This window comes from Furipterus horrens, unplaced genomic scaffold (assembly GCF_987537825.1).
Source record: "Furipterus horrens unplaced genomic scaffold, mFurHor1.1.pri manual_scaffold_4, whole genome shotgun sequence".
NCBI classification, from domain to species: Eukaryota; Metazoa; Chordata; class Mammalia; order Chiroptera; family Furipteridae; genus Furipterus; species Furipterus horrens.
In genome coordinates this window covers 174,760,871-174,783,972 of record NW_028327174.1, presented here as the reverse complement: position 1 = coordinate 174,783,972, position 23,102 = coordinate 174,760,871, and the positions used below count along the sequence as shown (strand labels likewise).

General features: G+C 33.3%; 1 protein-coding gene across 1 annotated transcript in view; it reads right to left on the bottom strand.

Annotated features, from left to right (window-relative positions):
* The window catches only part of ZCCHC7 (zinc finger CCHC-type containing 7), a 221,335-nt gene that overhangs the window by 14,892 nt on the left and 183,341 nt on the right, over window positions 1-23,102 (bottom strand). Inside the window, exon 6 of the mRNA XM_090275923.1 lies at window positions 14,102-14,137. Coding sequence (XP_090132049.1) covers window positions 14,102-14,137 — 36 coding nt within the window. The remainder of the gene's footprint in view (window positions 1-14,101; window positions 14,138-23,102) is intronic.

Sequence of the window (23,102 nt, the reverse complement as noted above, 5' to 3'; positions counted from 1 at the left end):
TAAAGGGAATTTTCTACTCTTGTGACCACAAAATGGACTTATTTTTATAATCATACATATATGCTTAAAGACTAGACCATACGTTTTTATTTGTTAATCCAATGTGTTCTATGAACATATATTAAAAAGTAAGTATATCAAGGACTTGATGTAAATATATTCATGACCAAACATAACACTGAGTAAAGTACCGAGCTTAGCTCCATTCTTTCTGAACAAGTCACATTTGTACTTACACCTCTAAATCTACACTTTTCATGCTTGACAACCTTATTCTTTCAACTTATCAATCAACCTATTCTTTCAATAAACTCACTAAAAGCACAAGCCTCCCATCAATATCCATGCACTTAAAGAAATCTAACCCAAGTAATCAAATAGAATTTCTCAAGGAAATATTACCCTGAACCAAAAACTTGCCATCATAGTCTAAGTCCATTAGTTGAAGAATGGGACCTAATGGTATGAATCTGACATTTGAACAGAACAAAGGTTTAAATTAAAAATACTCCCCCCCCCCGTGTAAACAAATATTTTTCTGCTTAACCTAGAGATTAGATATAGTTTCCTATGCATTTTATTTACTTTTATAAAGAGTAGGCAGGGAAGAAGAATGGGTACCCTCCCTTTTCTTTGGTGTTGTCTGTGAAATAAATGCCAGTAGAAATGTAACTGGTTTTCAGTCAAGGAAAATCACATCTGAGGCCTAAAGAAATTTAAAAGTTGGACAGTTTTGCAGTGAAATGAACCAAAGCTGAGTCTGTGAGAAGGCAAAAACAATGATCCCATATGATCAAAGATATAAATGATGCCCTGTCCCCCTTTTCAGTGTTGTTCTGGGGTAGGTCCTCCTCACACCTGGGAATCTGAACTTCATATCTTATTCCAACCAACATTTTGAACAAAGCCATCCATTTGCACAGTATTCTGGCAAATATTCACACTATTACTGCCCTTTGAGGAATATTGCAAGAAATTTTCTCTAAGGTAAGGCTTTGAAATTATTTTAAAACAAAGTTTCCTTTATGAATTCTTAAGCTTTTTTTTTTTTTTCCTCAGTGAAAAAAAGAATTCAACTGTATTTCAGTGGACACTGCTACTAATTTTCCCTATATCCTAAAAATGCCATTAAAAGCACCATATATAATGATATACCTATTTTTTTTTATGTTTAAAAAACGATGTCATGTACTCAATAGACTCCCAATCCATTGGGTAATTCCTTAATTAGGCAGATTTCTGAGACATGTATTATGTACACAACAGACCGGAACGTCTCCTTCGGAGCATTTTCTAGTCTATCGGGTGATTACATCATTAAGTCACACATGCTACGTAGAAAAAAATCCTTATGAAAATTCATGAAAAAATGTACAGCACATCATTAGCATGCAGCCGAAGTGTATGCTTTTGATATTTTCTGTTAAAAAAAAAACAAAAAAAAAACCAAACTACATGAAGCAATTAGCCCGGGTCATGAAAACATAAGAATGGTACCAGACTCTGGTGAAAATGAAAACTGCAAAAAATTACATCTCTCATGGTTTCAATGATAGCAATTTACTTTATTGGAAAATGAATTCTAAAACAGTGTCCATTTGAATTGCAGCAGAATAAAGAGTGCTGCTTCACTGATTTGGTTGGTACTTCCTATATACACGTAACTTCCTCCCTACCCCTCTTTTGGATATTCATAAGTTTTACAAACCAATGGGCTGAAGGTTGCAAATGACCAGTGGTAAGAACTATTCAAGGCCTTACAGTATGTCTGTATACTTGTATCTTTATTTTATGTAAACAAGAGTGTAAGGGACTGCGTGAGTATGTTTTTTTTTAGTAAGTCAAAACTACACTAAAGTAGTATGAATGGAAGTAAACTGTTGGTGTAACTCCCAATAGTGAAAAGATTATATATTGACAACATTAAGCATTACGCAACCTTTAAGAGACAATATATTTGAAGACTAAAAGAAACACAAGTTCTATAAAAAGAAGTTATTAAACGTATTAATTTGTGTGATTTTTGTAAATGAAATTCCTCCCCCCCCCAAAAAAATCCACCACCAACAAAAAGAAAACCTCCGTAAGCAGAGAACAATGAATGTATGCAAGACAGTAAGGATCACAGCAATTCACTCCCTAAATGCTCCAAATCTTCATGGCTTAAAAAGCATCCCAATTTTCTCCAAAGGTAGTACATTTATTCACTGGGCCATAGCTAATTTTACATGGAATGCAAAAATGTTAGTTTAAGTTTAATTTACCACCCTATTTAAATATTTCCAATGTAGCTCTCAAACTGCAGAGCTATCCCTCAGTCTATTTTAATTTTAAAGTAAGTTAGCAAAGGCTTCCTTCTTAATCCCCAGAGACTACCTACATAGTGACACAAATGCACAAATTTATGACAGCAACATAAATGCTCTTCTGAAGTAATGTGCAACATTAAGTGAAAATCGTTTCCTGGAAAGATATTATAGGTATCTATATTTTATTTGCCATCTTAAACATATCTGGGTCTTTATGGCCTTATTTTAAAAATGTATTTCCTTTTTATATTTCCTGGTGCAAATGGACTGCATAAATAAGCAATGTGCTATGAGGCTTCAGACCAGCCGATAAAACCTTTCAATTTTCATGCCAGCTTCTTCTTTTGTAATTCAAATCCGCCTGGAAACTGGCAGCTCTGAAAACTGAAACAAGCACTGCCACAAATACCTTGTAATGCTATCGACCTTGTCTGCCCATGCAGTGAGAAAGGGGGATGCGTATGTGTCTGCAGCCATCCAGATAATACAACTCATTTTGGGGGGGGAGGGGGGTGCAGGGTGGGGATAACAGAAGCCAGCCCCAGACTGTGCACCAAAAGCAGTCATTACCAGGCACACTGGAGAATAAGTCTCTTCAAAATACACAGTGCATTTAGAAACCATATATGAGGCTGAGCCACCGCTGTCATTACCAATTTTAATTTAGCTCCTTCAGTTTGCCAGCTAGATAAACTCTTTAGTGCTGTTTTTTAATCTATTTGCCACATTTTATGTTTAAGATTATAGTAATATGGACAGGGGAAGGAATCACTTTTAGGGGAAATAAAAGAAATATATCCGCTTATCAGCGCCCATCAGAAAGTTCATTAATCAGCCAGGCTTTGTGCCCTCTAAATTGAAAGGTTAAATAATCCTCTCAGGAATATTTCTCGGTACCTCTGCCAATTGTCCGGAGAGGAGCTGCCATTCATAGCACGCGGGATCGGTGACAGGGTATCTTACCACTGTTCGGACCCCAAACAATGATGGACAAATGGCCTGGTTTACAAAAAACCTTTTAGTACATGGATGGAAAAGGACCACAAGCTTTGATGCAGGGTGGAGGGATGAGGGGGGCAAGGAGACAGGATGTAGGAGGAAGGGACAGAAAAGAACACATACATGTGTGAACCCAAGGATATTTTATCTGTTTACTGAGATGGACTATAAAACATAGAATCCACATTAATAAACATCTTCCAACAATATGAAGTCTTTAACATATTCAAATCTGCTTACATATATTGCACACAACTGTACATAAATCATCATTGAAAAAATTGTAAACTAATAGAACTGTAGCTTTATTGTATTTATTATCTAATACAAAAGGAGATCCAAATAAACCCCAAGATTTTCACTTTTACCATGACTCTGCATGACTTACAACACACAGAACTCCCCCTGCCCACACCCCAACCCTGATTATTCTACTGAAAACTGCTCTTAACCCTCAGTCACAAACGCAGGGAATTCCACAGCTGTAAGGATCTTTTTAAAGGGGGGAGGTAATGCTTTTCTGCTTTTACAATATGCTCCATCTTAGCTCCTGCTTGTCTTAAAATACAGAACAAACAAAATAGGAATGCTCTTTGAAAGAATACAAATCCCATGCACAGAGAAAGTGCTTAATTTTGTGTTGCCTTTTTTGCTGGACTTAGAGGAGAATATGGGTGAGAATCTGCAAAACAACTGACCAAGCTCTTATTTTTTTTTTAAATATATTTTATTGATTATATTGTTACAATAGTTCCAATGACGAAGGTCTTATCCCTCAACATTCTGTTGTGAAATCAGGCTGGTTTCTGGCATCAGTCATGTGAAGGCATGATGCAGTTTTACCTGAAGTGTAAAAACCTGATAAGCTATTTGTTTCATTCCTCATCTGATTAACATAAACCCTCTATCCCTAGCAGAAAGTGTTATAATTGGTGTTTTTGTGTGAGAATTATTCAATTTCATATTATTCTCATTATTTACAAAGGAAGCAAAGATTTATGTAATTTCATCTGCTTGTGATAGAGAACTATGTTCAAATGAAACTGAAGTTACCATTTAAGAATTATATATTTATTAACTTAAAATTTTTTCAAAATGATATGGTTGTATCTTTATACGGTACATATTTTATACAGTCATTTTCATTAGGAAAGGAAATAACCTAAAGATTTTTTTGTGATCTATACTCCTAAAATGTCTTTATGATTTGTTAAGCAAATCAAATTAAGAAAATAATCTTTGCTATATTTGATTAAAAGTTACTTATCTGCATTCCTAGAACAGAAGGCAAGCATAAATAATTAGAAAATAAAACTGAGGTAAATAATTTTGTTAACAAAAGAGACTGCTGTGGGTATTTTAATTTCAATAACTATAAGAAGGAAACAGTTTTAGGAGACAGAGTAAAGAGGTCATTATGTATCTGCTCATCTTTGGCAAACAACAGTCTTCTCAAAGATATCACAGTTACTTGAGTTTGGGCTGCTAGTCGAAAGGCCATCTCTACAGGTGTGAAAAGTCTCTGGATGTGCTGGATTGGGGCTCCCATGGTGTTGAACACCGGCTCTGTGCTACTTATTGTGCTAAGTACTTTTCATTTGTCATCCCATTGCCTACTTACGACAACCCTAGAAGGCCCTACTGTATCCCCATTTTATAGATGAAGAGGCCAAGGATTTAGAAGATAAATATTTAACTAGATTTGCACATCTAGTCAACGAAAGAGCCAGAATTTGAACCAATGTCTGATTCCAAAGCTGGCATTCTTTTCCCTATATTATGATTAAACAAAACAAAACAAAACACATTCCCTAGTGATTTCCTCAGAAATAAGCCCGCCCTTCCAACCCAATTTTATGGAATATTTTTCTAAAGACTTTGGTAAAATGAGAAGAAAATGCAGTATAACTATAAAATAAGAAAATGTGAGAGATCCAAAAAGATAAAATTGAGATTTTATTGTATAAACAAACTTAAGGAACAATCCAAAATGAGTTCCCCTAATTGAAAAGGCATGTGGGGTAATCCACAAATACAATAAAGGAAAAATATTTATGTAAAATGGATATTTATAGACATGGGCATATTAAGATGACTTTATAAAATATATCTAATAGATTCAGTTTTACATGATTTTTGAAAAAAGTAATGAAAATAATGGGATAGTTTTATTACAAATTAATTCACACATGTGAATTCTTTTTATAACCATGAAATAATTCTTGTTTTAAAAATGACCTACCAGTGTATTGATACACCAATTAAGGTGAAGGCTATTTTAATTGTAAAGCTATTAAATTTTTTTTTTCAGTTACATGCTCTCTAAAATTGGAGCATTTTCTCCTTATAATATTTTTTGACGTATCTAAAAAAACCAAGTTGTTGGTCTTGGAGGGCCATGGCTGAGCTCAAAATAGCTAGAAGAAAATACAAATGTACAAAAACATAATTTCCATGACTTATGGGTATGTAGGAATCAAATGGCAAATGAATCAAGTATAAAATCTGATGGCTTTTATCAATTCATTAACTTTTCTTCACTTACGAGATTTAGGTTTTAAAACCATAAACTTAATTCAGTAGTAACTGCAGTTTGTACCAAAACAGGAAATATAACACACTAGTTCAGAGATTGTTCATGCCAACAAGTCAAGGGGTTCTTTCAGGAGTCTTTTCCTGCAGATTATTCAAATGATTAACCAAAACCCTTAAAGGTTATGGTTGGTTATGACTGTCAGTATGTGATTCCTAAATGCCTAAAACCTGTTAGGAATTACTGTAATCTACCATGTCTTTCACATACATGACTACTAAAAGAAATGTTTTAAAACAAATATCATTGGTCCAGTATACTTTATACTTTTATTATTTCCACTGAAATGTCCAGAGAAGATTATGACAAGGTCAATCTCTTGGAAGATATTCGTTTAAGGAATAGCATGAATCACCTGTTCAAATTACATATGAAAAAATTCACTCAAATATGCTAAAATTATTCTACATAATACTTCTATGCTCATATGTGTAGTTAACATGACCCAGGACAGGCACCATTTCAGATTTTTAAACTACAGTTTATTACATATTCAGATACTGTGCGGTGTTAAACTGCATGAATCTGGAAAATTCTCAGACTACCTGTTTATATTCATTTTGTCATAATAGGAGCACTTTTTTAAGTGCAGAGTCTTGAATAAAAAATGTAGTTTCCACTGAGATTATATGAATAGTATATTTTTTAACAGAAAAGATTTTAAAAAGTTATGCATACTAAATTATAAATACTTAGAAATGGAATTTAATAACCACAAAATTTATTTACCAGGAAGAAACTACCCCTATAATGACTATAATTGCTTTGTAAGTAAAGGTAAACAGAGAAAAGGATAGTGAAGAGTTCAAAAGTAATTTTCTTTTATCCTCCTCAGGAGAAACACTTGTTAATAGATAAGAAAATGAAGTCCACACAAAAGTTTCTTAAAAATTTTAAAACAGATGTAAACTTGAAGCCCATACAGTAATATAAGTCCTAAATATAATAGTGTTTGCCCCAAGCCTCTAAAGGGCTGACAAAAAAGAATAGGAACATTTTTATTTATTTATTTACTTATTTACTTATTGCCAAATAAAGAAAAGTTACTGTTTACTGTAGAGCCTCAGATTCAATCAGTTATTATTGAGCAAATGTACTACATAAAAAATGAACAGAAATCACAATGATGGGTGATTAGAACATTAATGATATTTAGAAGGTGGCAAAAACACAGCTGCATCTAGGACAAACATTTATGATGAATATTTTCTAATTGTGCAAGCATATTTTTCATTTCTTGATTATCTGAAACATTTAAATCTACATTAAAATTGTCATAAAGCAGCGATATAATTTAAATATATTAACACAAGAAAAAAAACCCTGCTCGGAATGTGCCATATTGATTTCCCATTTAAAATAAATTAATTTCTTCATTAATATATTGAAAATCAATTAACTTGGGAATTTCTCTGAAATGGATGACATGTCAATATTTGTTTGAAAGAAGAAAATATGAAGTTCTCTTATGTACTTCAATAAATAGAAATAAATTATATATAAATCAAAATAATTTTATTCTACTCCCATTCAAAAATAAGTTTGTATACAAATTGTTTAAATGTCTGAGGAAACACTGTGAAAAGAAAAATAACATATGCATTTATAATTCACAACATTTGCTTTCTTCCCCTTCCTTTTACAGAAGCTTTAGAAAATTGCTTTTTGATGATTTGGCAAATTGTATTTATTTTTAAATGAATCTCATTTATTGAGATTGATAATTCCAGGTTTCATTTGCTTTGAAATTGCATTTTCCAATTGCTTCGAATGATAAGTTCTGGCAAGATGTGGTCCAACATGCCAGCGAAAATAAGGATTAAAAAAAAAAAATCAGTTGACCTACTCTGTAAATGTAGTAATTACCTTTTACACTAAATTCAAAACATGTAAGATTGAAGTAAAAAACCTGCCAGCAAAATATTCACACTAAATTCTTTAAGAACAAGTAAATAAACTGAAAGTATTGATACACAATTTCCATTCAAAAAATCTTTAAAAATTTTAGTCACTGTCCAAATGTATTTTCTATCTCTTATCACAGAAAATAAGTTATCAATGCTTATTCAGAAAAAATTCTTTTTATTCAGATTACCCTGAGGTACAACAAAATAGATACATGCCTGCTAAATTATCAGAGCACAATTACATTCAGCTCAATAATGTTTTAGTACTATGGGTATTTTTAATGAAAACTAAATCTTTGAAAATTTGATAGAGATGTAATATCTCAATAGCAACACCTAACTAATCCACACATTGATATAGTGATGCCCGATATAGAGAAAAAAACACTACAATTAAAAAAAAAGTAATCCTGGGTCTTGAAGAAGTTGCTAATGAAGTGAACTACCAAAACAAATGAATTTATAAAAGTGTTATTTTAGGATAATCTGTATGCCAGGCTTCAAAAAAACTGTACAAAGAAAAAGTTGATTTAGCCCTGGCTGGTGTGGCTCAGTGGATTGAATGCTGGCCTGTGAACCAAAGGTCATAGGTTTGATTCCCAGTCAGGGCACATGCCTGGGTTGCAGGCCAGGTCCCTGGTTGGGAATGTGAGAGAGGCAACTGGTGGATGTATCTCTCATACATTAATGTTTCTTTCCCTCTTTCTCCCTTCCTTCCCATCTCTAAAAATAAATAAGTGAAATCTTAAAAATAAATAAATAAAAAGAATTTAAAAAGAAAAGGTTGACTACTTCTGGTCAAGATGGAGGCATAGGTAGACGTGCTTCACCTCTTCGCACAGCCACAGAGAGAATTACAACTTTATTTCAAAACAAATAACAACGAGAAGTGTCAGAAAAATCGAGCTGTTTGGAAGTCCTACAACCAAGGATTTAAAGAAGGCACATTCATCCAGACAGGTGCTTTTTCTAAGACAGAAAGTCAAAACAGCTCTACCTAATACACAGAAACAAACACAGGGAGGCTGCCAAATTGAAGAGACAAAGAAATATGGCCAAAGTGAAAGAACCGAACAAAATTCCAGAAAAAGAACTAAACAAAACAGTAGTAATCAACCTATCTGATGCAGAGTTCAAAACACTGGTGATCAGGATGCTCAAAGACCTCATTTTTGAGTACTGCAAAAACAAAAAGAGAAGAAATGAAGGTTACACTACGTGAGATAAAGAACAATCTACAGGGAACCACAGTGGACAGAATGAAGCTGAGAATTAAATCAATGATTTGGAACACAAAGAAGGAAAAGCATTCAATCAGAACAACAGGAGAGAAAAAGAATTTAAAAAAACAAGGAGAAGCTTAGGAACCTCCGGGACAACATTAAATGTACCACCAACTGAATCATAGGGGTACCAGAAGGAGAAGAGGAAAAGCAAGAAATTTAAAACTTATTTGAAAAAATAATGAAAGAAAACTTCCCTAACGTGGCAAAGGAAATAGACATACAAATCCAGGAAGCACAGAGGGTCCCAAACAAGTTGGACCTAAAAAGGACCACACCAAGACACAACATATTTAAAATAAAGAGAACCTTAAAAGCAGAGAAAAGCAGAGAGTTACCTACAAAGGGGTTCCTATAAGACTATAAGCCGATTTCTCAAAAGAAACTTTGCAGGCAAGAAGGGGCTGGCAAGAAGTATTCAAAGCGATGAAAAGCAAGGACCTATAACCTACATTACTCTATCCAGCAAAGCTATCATTTAGAATGAAAGAGCAGATAAAGTGCTTCCCAGACAAGGAAAAGCTAAGGAGTTCATCATCATCAAGCCATTATTACATGAAATGTTAAAGGGGCTTATTTAAGAAAAAGAAGATCAAAACTATGAACATTAAAAAGACAACAAATTCACAACTATCAACAACTGAATCTAAAAAAAACAAACCAAGCAAACAACAGAACAGGAACAGAATCATAGATATGGAGATCACTTGGAGGGTTATCAGCTGGGACGGGGAAGGGGGAGAATGGGGGAAAACATGCAGGGATTAAGAAGCATAACTGGTAGGTACAAAATAGACAGGGGGATGTCAAGAATAGTGTAGAAAATGGAGAAGACAAAGAACTTATGTGCATGACCCATGGACATGAACTAAGGAGGGGTGATTACTGGAGGAAAGGGGAGCACCGGGCAGAGGGGGGCAAGGGAGGAAAAATCGTGACAACTGCAATAGCATAATCAATAAAATATATATTTAAAAAAAGAAAAAGTTGATTTAAATAATTCCAAAATAGAATAAGACCTACTTCTCTCTATTTTGGAGTTATTTAACATTTTAAAATACAATATGTAACCAAGTCTATTTTCTCACACACACACACACACACATCACTTGATATTTACCATGTGATGGAGTTCTGGTGGGTTTTGCAATTCTGCTTATGTAGCCAAGAATCTCTAAGAAAGAGACTTAGGATTCCTAACATATATCCAATTATGAGAGGGTTTTCTTTTTTACATGAAAAGAAAATATTCTGGCTTGAGGATGACTTTATTTCACATTTTAACTTATTAAAAAGCTTCATTTTAGTATTAGGCAACAAGAAAATTGTTACCCACCCTATCTTCCATCACAATTGCAGGATAAAGACTTTTGTACAGCTATAGCCTCACAATCAAATTTCATTTTCTTATTCCCTTTTTTTGGTCCATAAGATACACTCTGGCATTCAATTAATTCAGGTAAGACTACTATTAACCCCTGGTTACAAGCCTTTCATAGGCTAGAAGGGAAAGCAAGGAAACTTTACTCCCCATTTTCCTGACAGCAAGTATTTTACTTTTTGAAGTATGAATTCTAAGCATTCCAAAGGTTTAAAATAAAAAATATATATATCTAAAAAGTAATTCTTCCTAAAAGGTTACATTTGTCTTCTGTTTACACTTTTAAGTTAAAATAAAAAGTAGCAGGTTGTAACACATTTTAATAGTGTACACAAAGAAATCCAGGGGCAAAATTAAACATAAAAGATGCATTGTCCTCTTTGGTTCTTAACACTTACAGCCCCCAAACAGCAAACTCCTCATTACTTTTTAAAGTAGATTAAAGTCAAGATTACCAGAATGTCCAAAACAAGTTAAAAATTCTCTGGGTTGTAAAACGTCATTGGTGGCCATTTTGACCTAGGATTTTTAACATAAATGAGACTAGAAATGACAGAGAGTGGGGGAAGGGACTTTCCTTCTTGAATAGTTAAAGAGGGAAATTTTTAATCTAGAATAAGTTATTTGAAAGATGAAAGATGAAAAAAAATATTCAAACTCAGGCGTTACGAAAATTTGAAAATATAACAGAAATTACAATACAAGAACAGTGCTATATTATTGAAGATTTTTAAAAGTTCCTGAACATTTTGAAGGAGACAAATATATAAACTATTTGGGAAAACTATTTAATTGCTAAACAAAAATCTTATTTTCTTCTTTTTCGCATCCAGGTCTCTAAAGCAATAATCTAAAGTCCTTAATTATATGACAATTTTATAGCTATTAAGATATATCAAGAAAAATGACATAGCCAAATAGCATATATGTACTATATCTATATAAACATATAGGCAGTGTTTTAGAGTTTCATTAGCATGTACCCTTTAGAATGATGGTTTAAATTTTTATTAATGTAGTGAAGTCTAGTCAAGTTGGTTAAAAAGCTATTCTATTCATATATAAATTGTTAAGGAGGTTTTATTTGATCCCTCACAAAATTGCTGAGAATAGTGAACATGTCTCTTTTAGAATGTGTTTTAAAAATTTTTTAATTTGAAACATTTCACAAGTCCACCTGTACCAATCAACTTCATCACCATTCTTATGTGTTTGAGAAACAATATTCTCTTTAACATATAGGCTTTTTTATCTTTTTATTTTTAAAGAAAGTGATTCCTGGGTAGACCTTAAATTTTATTTTCTATACTTTGGTTGTGTAAATGTCCTTCTAGTCTTCCTGATTGGAAGGCAGATACAAGCAACCGAGAAGTTCCCAAATGTATTGTAAATAAACATTTCCAAACTGAATACACTAATCAATTTCTCCCCTCCAGAAGCACAGTTCATTTGGGGTAAGAAATGGACACTTTTTGGTTAGAAAAAGAAATTAACCAATGATTAAATGTAAAATTTCCAGAGTTTTAAGAAGACTGGTTTAAATCAAGACACAGTAGCAATTCTAACCTATGCTTCATCACTCGGTCATTGCGCTGATTGATGCAACTTCACGTGTGAGGGCTACTATGAGTCAATAGATGGCAGTCCATCGCCTAGCAAAAGAGCTGAGGATGACTAAACTCACCATGCATTCTGCTTTTATTCAAAAGTAAATATTGCCTAATTGTACACACTTGGATATTGCCTATATACATAATTATTTAAATATTTTATTTTAGATGAATTAATGTATAAGTACATATATTTATAAATATACAAATTTTGCATTTATACTTATATAGTAAATTATTCCTAATTATTAATTTAAACTTGATAATTATGAACTGTGATAGTTGCTACAATATTATTTTGAAAATAAATCAGGATTCTAGATTGAGACAAATGGATTTTTCAAAATGATTTTGTTATACCTACAGATAGAAGATATTGTAATTCCCTCCAAGTTAATTCATTTTGTTTCATTAATTTTTCCTATTCTTTTTACAATTTATGTTTTTTAAAAGCTACAATATTAAACAAACATTCAAATATTTCTGTTATACTAGATACCAATTTTTAATCTTCTATGAGAGTTATATAAAAGAACACTGGTGCAAATAATGAAAGGAGTGGCTTTAAAACAGTACTGCCGACACTTCAAGCTTTCAAGACTGGAATTCTCTAAGTTAGGATAAAGGGAAAAGAAATGCAATGTCAAACCCATAAGGCTATTTATTACTTAATGTACTTACACACTGATAAAAAATGCTATACAAAGAGTGACTGTTATCTTTTAAGTATAATATACGACTGGACTCCAATCAAGTTTAGGCTATAAGAATTTCACCACAGCACGTTAAGATAAAAAAAATTTACACATAAGCACAGATATAATGTAGCCATATAAGTTACATCTTTAAAATATATTTGTAGCATATTTGGGTATGTGCATGTATATTTATATATATTTTGGTTTTACACTAAAGATTTTATGAAAACCCATTTGGAATTGAGAGATGGTTGAGGAATTACAACTTTCTATTAAGAATCTTTAAATAAATTAAACAGTGATAATAGAATGTAGAAACAAACCACCTGATATTATTCCTTGCTTCTCAGACCTGTGGTAGACATATTAGTAGCATGAGTCTACCTATTGGTTTACCTTTTATTTCCCCAAAAGGAGAGTAATAAGAAGATATGTTTTGTAAAAAACTTTGCCCTTTCTAGTTTTACTACCTGTTTTCCATAAAGAAAACTTCTTAATACATTAAAGTTTAAGAAATAGCTTTTAAGTACATTTTCTAACTGTATAATTACAAGAGTAATTTTTATTGTCTCTTGCTCAGCACAATGTATTTAATACATTAAAAGAAATGACTAGTTGGGCTATGGTGAATTATCAAAATTATTTAAGCTGAATATTAGAAATAAACTGTCTTCAGAATATTGAGCATTAGTCAATTTATTCCATAACAAACTATGTTTTCTGTTTCTACTTAGCCTAAAACCACAATAAAAGGAAAGCAGAGAACTGAATAACCTGAATGGTATTAAGAAGATATACATTGAATAAGTCAAGAAGGGCTCAAGGAAATGACAGTTGAATTGTTCTATATGAAACATAGACTAAGCTTCATCTAGCTTTATTGAAAATATATGTACATATTTTTGTAAAGCTAGAAAATTGATAATCGAAGATATCGTGGACTGTATGCTTATGGACTGTTGATATAAACACAACATATTAGACACTGGATTATTATTATTTTTTATGGCTCCTATCATACTTTTCCCTCTTTGATTTAATGAATATCATTTGGGAAGACTTGAGGGATACCATGATGTAATCATTAAATGGTGCGAGTAATAAAAAAACAATCAAAATCTTTTAAGAACGGGAGATTAAAGGATAGAGTAGTGGGCAGGGGAGGAGAGAAAAAGTATATTATTGCTGTCTCAGTGCAAAAACTCTTCAGATGTTTATTATCTTCCAGTAGAAGATGCTTGTCTATATTTTATGGTCAGCAGTTCAGAGAAGGGTAAATAGGCTAGGTCTTGGGGAAAATAAAAAAGGTGTTTCTACTCACCGTTAGGTGATACTGCCTCCAGATTTCTGGGCAAGCCTGGAAAATAAAAATATTGATCAGCTGGGAGCATGAAACAAGGTACTTTACAGCCTGTTGGTTTTGGCATAACCCAGCATCCACCGGTGTCGGTCACAGGAAAATAAGAAGCTTAACAGAAAGGGTCTGCATTTCAGCTTCAAAAACCTGGCTAGACAGTTTAATTGAATTTTACACTGGTTTAACACACTCCCTGCCATTGTCAGAAAGCCAGTAACAAAGTTTTCTCTTTTTTTCTTTTTGGGTTAGAAGTTTTGGGCACTAAGATGTGATTAAGAGCCATAACTCAGTTAAACTGATAAATGAACAGCAGTGGTCAAAATCAATAAGACTCACTAAGTACACCTTTTAAAAGAACATTTTGACCTTGGTAGTATAACAGAAAACAATTTAATAGCAACTGCTTTTAAGAAGACTTCACTATGGTTATAAATTTCTGATGTCTGTTGCCACCTTTTACCTAATCACTTTCTAACTTTCACTCCTCTATGAAATAAGAGAATTAAAACCTCAAGAATCTAAAGTCCTTGTCTTTTCCCTTAAAAGTTGAGTCTCCTCCATCTTTACATTTATGGATATAACTTACAAAACCCAATAAAACTTCAATAGTTTAGCAAAAGATGGATTTACTGGAACCAGAATAGGTAACAAAACAAATGGCAGGAGCAATAGCAAAACCATTTAGGAAATATTTTCTTATGGATACATACATAAATCTTCTTTCCTTGTACCTGAATTATGATTCTGTTAAGGAGAGACACTTTTCCTAACCAGGGTCTTTATGAATAGTTGATCACAGAACATATTTTTAAAATAATAACTATATATTATAGCAATGATTTTAATAAATTAAAACACCAAGTGGCAATTCTTAAAAAATGTGAATTGATAGTTTTTGTTTAAAAATGTGTATGTACATACATATATGCATGCCTAAAATTAGAATGACTTAAATCTTTTAATAATCCTTATAATCTTTTGACATTCACTTTGAAATAATTCTTTACATGGTCAATCATTCCTGTCTCATTTATTTTTCAGGGTAGTGATAAAACTAACAGAGATAATTCATACCACCTAAAAATATTATAGGCGTGGTAATAATTCAGAAAATAATTTTTAATGGCAAATTTTTGATTATACCATTCATAAGTGATTGCAGAAGAGTAGATATGACCCAACTATGCTGGATAGTTTATCCATTATGCTTTTTAAGTTTAACTATCTTATGCAATTGTCTGAAGAAAGGTATGGAAATTAGACTATTTAGTGGTCAGCTTTCCAATTTAAATGTTATATTCATGTAAACTAAATGACTAAATAAACTCACTTATACACAGTGATTTATGGATGAACAACACTGATCAAAAGAAAACTAGTTTTAAAAAATAGAAAATAGCTTCCAAAGGCAAAGATCATGGTAGGTAGTAAATAATAGTCATAAACCTGTATGTTACAAAAGTTCTTAAGAATATATAAAAATAACTATTTTTATAAACATATTTCCATACAAATATCTAAGGTACAATATTGCTTTAAATATTCTCTTCCTACCTTCTATCATAAGCATTTTCTGTGTATATATAATTTCAGTTGGATTACTGTAGAGATAAGCAAGCAGTTATTTATACATTAGTTATGGATAGTTCTTGATTACCACAGTATCCTCAGAATAATACGGTTGAAAAATCGCAATCACTGAGTTGTCATACACTGGCAGAATGCCACTCTACCATGTGACCTTTACTTGGGTGGCAGCAATTTAGTAATAAAAGAAAGAATTACTTGGTTTTTGAACAATCATCTGATTGCTCTGTACATGAAGATGAAGGCTAACATAAAAAACTAGTGAGAGACATGAAACTTCTTTACTCTTATTAGACAATAGTATTACAATTAAAAAGAAATCCTACTTGACTAACACATAAGTGCTTTTTTACTCAACATTCCCATGCATAGTTTCATTTTACTATTTTCTATATAATGTATTTCTATGTAAGGTTAAAAACAAGAAATACTTCCCACTTCAAAATAGGTGCCAATATAAAGTACACATCTTTATTTCTAAATATATGACATATAACTCCATCAGTAATAAATTTTTAAAATGTTAATTTTTTTTGCTTGTATGGCTTCTACTTTTTATTGTTCCTTGGTCTTTGCACATGTTTTTCTTTTTTTATCAAATAGAAAGCCATAGTATCCATATTTAAATATCTATTGCACGGAAAATTTAGACATAGTAATTTCTATAGCAAGAGGATTACTATTACAACTGAAACTTTAAAAATTACTTTAAAATATTTACAACGAATAACTAGTCTGCTGTGGAACTCACCTAAGAGGAAAATGTAACAAGCTATTAAAATAGAACTGTGTTACTTGTTGTCCTGGTGACCTCGCCTTACTGGCACTTAGATGGATGGCAATCCAAAGGGCTGCCTCAAGTCTCACCACTGAAAACACACAGAGTGTACTTGTACATCTGTTTTAGCAATGTGCTACACTGTTTGCCAACTTTTGCCCAACTCGTTTTCCCCTCTATTGTATTTTGTATAATAAACCATACACGAATAACTGAGTGTTATTATTCATAAAATTCAAAGACGAATCAACACCGTTTGCCACACCAGATGAATTGAGAGTTTATACTGTGCATTTTGACCCATATTGAATTTTATCAGGTGCTAATTATTGTTTTACCAGAACAACGGCTTAGTGCATCTGTTGTTTAATTCCCACTTCCCTATTCTCAAATGTGAACATCAAAGAAAATAAAACACTCAATCTTAAACAGCTCCTGACAGCAGACCAAGACTCAAGTGCTCAATAGACAAGGCCCTTGCCACCAGTTCTCATATTTCCACAACAATGAACAAACACAAAAACAGCACTAAGCGGTCTTTCCTCCTCCTCAGCTCCCCTTGGCCAGTTGTCTGCCTTGTACTAGAGAGAGCCCTTGAACGCAGCCCTGCTGGGAACACAGCACAGGAGAAAGGATTAGCCTTACTAACATGCTAGCATTTGCAAAAGGGAAGGAAAAAAACAACCCAGTACGGTATTTCGTATATGAATAACCAAAATGCATGAGCTGACAAGAGACCAGGACAGGCCTGTGGCTCCCCGGGAGAAAATGTAGCTGTGATGAGTGACAGGGCTTTCAGGAAATATGTTCACAATCACAGACAGTGAAGGCCATGACCTAGATCGTTTAAGAGCTTGTCTTGTCAAATTATCAAAAGCTTCTTCCTCTCTGAATAAAGAGTGACATAAGTGAGTGTCAGAAAGCTGCAGGCTGACAAGCCAAGCATACAATAACAGAATGCACGTCACATACATGCTGAACACCGCCACTGCTAGCGGCAAATCTTAATGAGAGCGCGGCCAGCCCAGGAGACTTGGGTCCCTGCTGGCACAGCTACTCATCTCACAAAAATCCTTCAGCTCCAAGTCAGTTAGGCTCTGACACGACAACTACAATTACGAAACACAACTTTTTAACAGAATCCTCTGGTGCTTTGTCAAAGCCTCTGTTGTTAGGAGCTGGCCCCCTCAAGTCACTGTAGCAAAACAAAAGATTTAATAAAACAAGCAATTCATTGATTGTGAATAACATAAATAAAAGAGAATAAAGAGAATAATTTAGTTTAAAATTTGTCAAAAGAAAAGATGGGGAGAAAAACATTCTAGCCTCTGAACTCAACCATCTTAACTTCCCCATATGCACATTAATGTAATTTAGGTGCTTTCATTAAAGAGAATGCCTCTGATCTGGTCAGCAGGCTCTTCATAAATTACAGCCATCAAGTCATCTGATTGTCCAGTTACTTGGGTAGCCACTGTGTATATACACTACTCCTCAGAGACACAAAATACTCATATAGGCTATGATACATGTACACTGAATATATGTGAAATAAAATTTCTCCTATAAGGAATATTTTGAAGAGAACATCCTGGGCATTAGCCTTCAATAGAAATTCCATAAAGACTACTGTAAGGTCTGAAATCATAGATATATACAATTAAAATTCAAGATAACATTACTGTTTTAATAGTGCTTGTTATATTTCTATTACATAAACATGTGTCATTCATGATAAAGAGGAGTCATAAACATACAGATGTATGTCGCAGTGTGTACAGAATCCACCCAATTTTTTTTTTCACCAATCAGTATGGAAAGCCATACGTTGCTCTATCTCTAAGCTGCCTCCAAAATGAATCAGACTTCATAAAATCATCTTTCCATCCAAGGTCAAATTTTAATCAATCCCTATACTCTTAATCCACTGTAATCAGGGAAGTTGACAAGCCTAATTTTTTCTGCTTAAACATAAATATTTCTCTTTGATATTCTCTTAAGTGCAGTTATGAGGGCATAAAGTTTGTCAGCTTTATTTGAACATTTAACAATTCACATTTTATAGGAAGTTATATCAAAAGCATCAACCAAAAAAAAAATGTTTTATCGTACACATATTATACTGGGTTACCTTAAGCAACCATATTTCCATTAAAAAAATTTTTTTTCACACCAGAGAATCACAAATCTTTCTGGAGACATCTCGATTGTGCCTCTAGACATCTTAATTATAATTCTAGACTACTAACAAATTAATTTTGCAAATAGTTGCTAATGCTTGTAGTACACCTGCTAGTTTTTAGCTAAAGGTATAATAAAGTAAAGCAATGAGAACCAATAAAGTGAAGCATGATAATGTAGCAGGTAACTTCAAAGCCAAATCCTTGGCTCTACTATTTACTATCTTGGGCAAATTAAACATCTCTGTTTTCTCATCGATAAAATGGGGATAAAAGTATCTTTTCAAAGAGCTAATGTGATGGTTAGAGTTGGTAAGTATGAAGTCCTTAGAACAACACCTGACACATAAGCAAGCACTTAGTTGTATTAATTATTGTTGTGATAATGTCAATTTGGCACTCTCCATACTTCTGATGCAAAATTTGATCATAGGGAAACTGGAATCAATAAAAGTAGCTGAAATAAGTGAAATCTACTGTACAAGGTCAACTCTTAGATGTGGCCAAACTTAAGAGAAAACAAAAACTCACAGTTTAAGTGAGCTGTTGATAAGAGAGTAAGGAAAAACCCCAAAAGGAAAGGACACATCAAAAATATAGATTTTGTTAGGATTTAGCCGCCTTCTTTGTATAAAAAAAAAAATTTTAGAAACAACATTGAGCATCCACTATATGCAATGTATCTATTTTTATATTTAAGGTCTACTCAGTAATGCTTTGAGTTGTTCAAAAATACATAGAAAATATTTGATCAGCTAAATTTGATCTCATATTTTATAGTTCAATTTGTAATTAAAAAACCTAAAATATCTTGATTACTGATAAAAAAACAAAAGCATTCCACACCATTCTCCAAGTATATATATACCCTCCTTCAGTTTACTTAATTCTTCAAGCTTACTTAATTCTTTTTTCCACAATGTTTAAATAATAACAATCCCGGCTTCCTTACTCGCCTTTCCTCTTTCTTTCTTATAGTAACCGTCGGCAGCTGTCCGTCTCGAGAGACGATGGTGTAGCTTCTTAAGAGTCTATCTGCACCGCCGAGAATGGCTGTGCAGTCCGACTCGGGAGTGACATGGTATCTGTCTCCTCCCGTGTTGAATCGACATCTTGTGATGACGCTGAAGCTACAGAGCCTGGGCAGGGTGATATGGAGGGTCTGCTGTTGCCCATGCAGCAGACCCCCCCTCTCTTTGCAGCTGAAGGGTCCAAGGGAAAGACGGAGTCAATACAGCTTGGCTTCAGGTGCGCCGCAGGAGTTGCCGGTGTTGACTACAACGTCAAACCGCCTTAGGGACTCCGGCTCCGGATTTTCTGTCGGGGTTTACTCCCTTAGCCTTTCCCCTGAAGAGGTATGCCGCAAGGCAGCGGAGGTTTTTTGGAGTCAGAGTTTTCCTTCTCTGTCTTATAGTAACCATAACTACAGTAAACATAAAGAGTATTTCATTCCAAACTTTTTTTCTATGCAAACTTATATACATATATAAATATATAAATTTATATAGAAACAGGATTACACTTCATATGTTGTTTTGCAATTTATGCATTTCTCATTTAATAGGCTAGTAACTTCTTCATATTCAATAATCACTTCTACATCATTTTTTAAATGGCTGAAGAGTATTCCATTATATGGGACATATTGTAAATCACTTAAGTCAGCTGCAATGTTAAATATTTGGGTTGCTTCTAATTTCCATTATTATAAACAACTCTCAGAGGAACATTCTTGCAGCTATATCTTTGCAAAAATCCATTAACTGAACTCCAGAAAAGTTATCCAAATGTACTTTCCCAGCACAACTTCCCTAATATTAAATATTCTTATTGAGGCATCTTTCTTTCTTTCTTTTAACTTGTAAGGGCTTTTTACATATTACAGATAATTATCCTATCATATATTTTATAAAAATCTTTCCCATGTTGTGGTTTATCATTTAATTAATGTTCTCTGGATGAAGAGACTTTTTTTAAAGTTAAATTTATTCTCCCTTTTCCTTTATGGTTTCGGACAATGGTGTCATAGCATTAATAAGAGCATTTAATCCAACGCTTTTATTTATTGTGATACTTAATATATTTGGGCCTATTTTTGTCCTCATTCTTTTTGTTTTTTACACATTCTTCTATTATTTTTTCCCTATCATTTGTGATATTGTTTAAGTTTCCTTTGCCTCATTTGAAATTAGAAATCTAAAAGTTAGATGGCTTTTTTCTTCTTGTAATTAAAACAAATTTAATTTTATTGGAATTACCTATGGTCCACATTATTATACTTTAAAATTATATTTGTTTTTTAAAGATTTTTTTCCTAAATTTTAATTCTAAAAAGATTAACAGGAAGTACTCAGGCATGTACTCTATGTTTTCCTGGTTTCACTGCTCACTGCTGCTTATTTTATTCTCTGACTTTTCCCATAAATTCACAAATGAACAACAGCTTGGCTATGTCATTTATTTTACTCAGAATACTCTAGCCTCTAGAGATTTCTTCACTGCCTTCTGGCCTTTAGTACTGCACAGGAGAAATCTGATGCAAACTTGATGTGTGTGTGTGATGTGTTTTTTTCTGTGTGGATGTATGATTTATGTTGGACACTCAGAAATTTCATCTATGTCTAGATGTGGATCTTTTTTCTCCCTCATATTGAACGTATACTTTTTTTGATCAGAATTTCTTTTGATCATTTCATTTTGGATTCTCCTCTATCTTCTCTATTCACACTGAGGAATGAATTAGGATTTTCTCGATTTTCCTCCTACTTCCTATAGTGAGTTTATTTCATTTGGAGTCATCTCCGATTCCTTTTCTTAAACTACCAGTTCTTCATATATGCCTTCCCTTCCTTTGGAAGGTACCAGTGATGCAGATTGGGCTTCAGTAGCCCTTGAGCCATCTTTCTATCCTTCGTATTGTAAAATTCTGGAATTTCAACCAAATACTTTTATACAGTAGTTAACAAATGAGACACTTTTCAAGCAGAGCTCACGAAAGAGAAAATTCATATTTTTCATTATAGCAAGGATATGAGTATGACTCTTCAGTTTTCATTACAAATCCTCTTTGCACATATAACTGGTACTCCGGCATTATAGAGATCTGAGGTGTGACTGTAAGGATATATACAGTAAAAGCTGAAGTTTCTTGTTCTCCTTAATTTATAAGAGGTTAGGGCATCTATAGTTATCTAGGGCTTCAGAAATCCTCTGTGAGTGAGTAGGAAGTCCAGTAAGTGTAAAGATAAAAATGATGCAGGGAAGACAGTATTGTCAGAGGGTATGAGCCTTAAATAAGCCAAAGGTATCTACATAAAGAGGGAGGAATAATGATTTAGAAGCAGCCAGGGCAAGTAAGAAAGAGGTTGACAAGCATTTGAGGGAGTTGGAGGGGAAACAATGTTTTCTGTGGAGGGCCAGGTTTCAAGACAGATTTAAAACATGGATGGGACTGGCTGAATAGTTCCAGCAACCTGGGGCCAGAATGCCTCTGCTTCCAAGTAATCCTCATGGAAGAGCTTCTGGGACAGTGGAAAGACTCGAAGCTTTTTCAGAAGGGGTCAGTGGAGCCCAGGTGTGAGCTGGCTCCAGGGGAATGTTATATCAGGTGGGCATCCTGGGGAAAGATCAATTAGTGTCTAGAATCTCCACCATGTAACTATTTAAAAAACAAAATCCAAAAACACGATCTTGGCAGATTTAGGGGGAAGAGTTCTGCCATCTCTGAAGTCGGTCACAGCCTAACCCTATTTTAAAAACTTGTATTCGTTGGGGTTATTAATCCTCAAGGCCATTTTAGATAAAGAGTTTAACATATATTAGAGGCCAAAATTAAGACGTTAAGCTGAATGGGCTACAGATTTAATTCACAGCTGATTATATAGCCTATTATGAATCATTCTTAACTGTTCTGTACTAAAATACTTATAAAAAAACCCTGCTCATGATAATATCTGAGCCCTTTCTGTTATCATAGGCAAATAAGACCATATTTGTAAGAGCTCTTTGGAAAAAAAGGAGTACAAAAAAAAATGCTATTAAACATATCTGTCAAGCTAGAAAATCTTACTAAGAAAGTTATAATTGACAACTGAATGCAGAGAACAACAATATAAAACTAAGACAACTTAAAATTTATTATTTTTAAGACTTAGCAAATATTGAAAAATAAGTTTAAACTACTTTGAGATGAAATGACAACTTCTATCTTAATGCTCTATATATTCTCTAGTCTTGAAAATCATATTCAACATCATTAGTGGCCCAGTAAACACAAATTAAAACAGTAAGATACCATTTTCTCCTTATCTGACTGGACACAAATTTTAAACGTCTATTATAGTGACTGTTGAGAGCACTCAACACTGCTGGCAGGTGGATATATTGGTACAATCTTTTAGAAGAGCAATTTGACAATCTT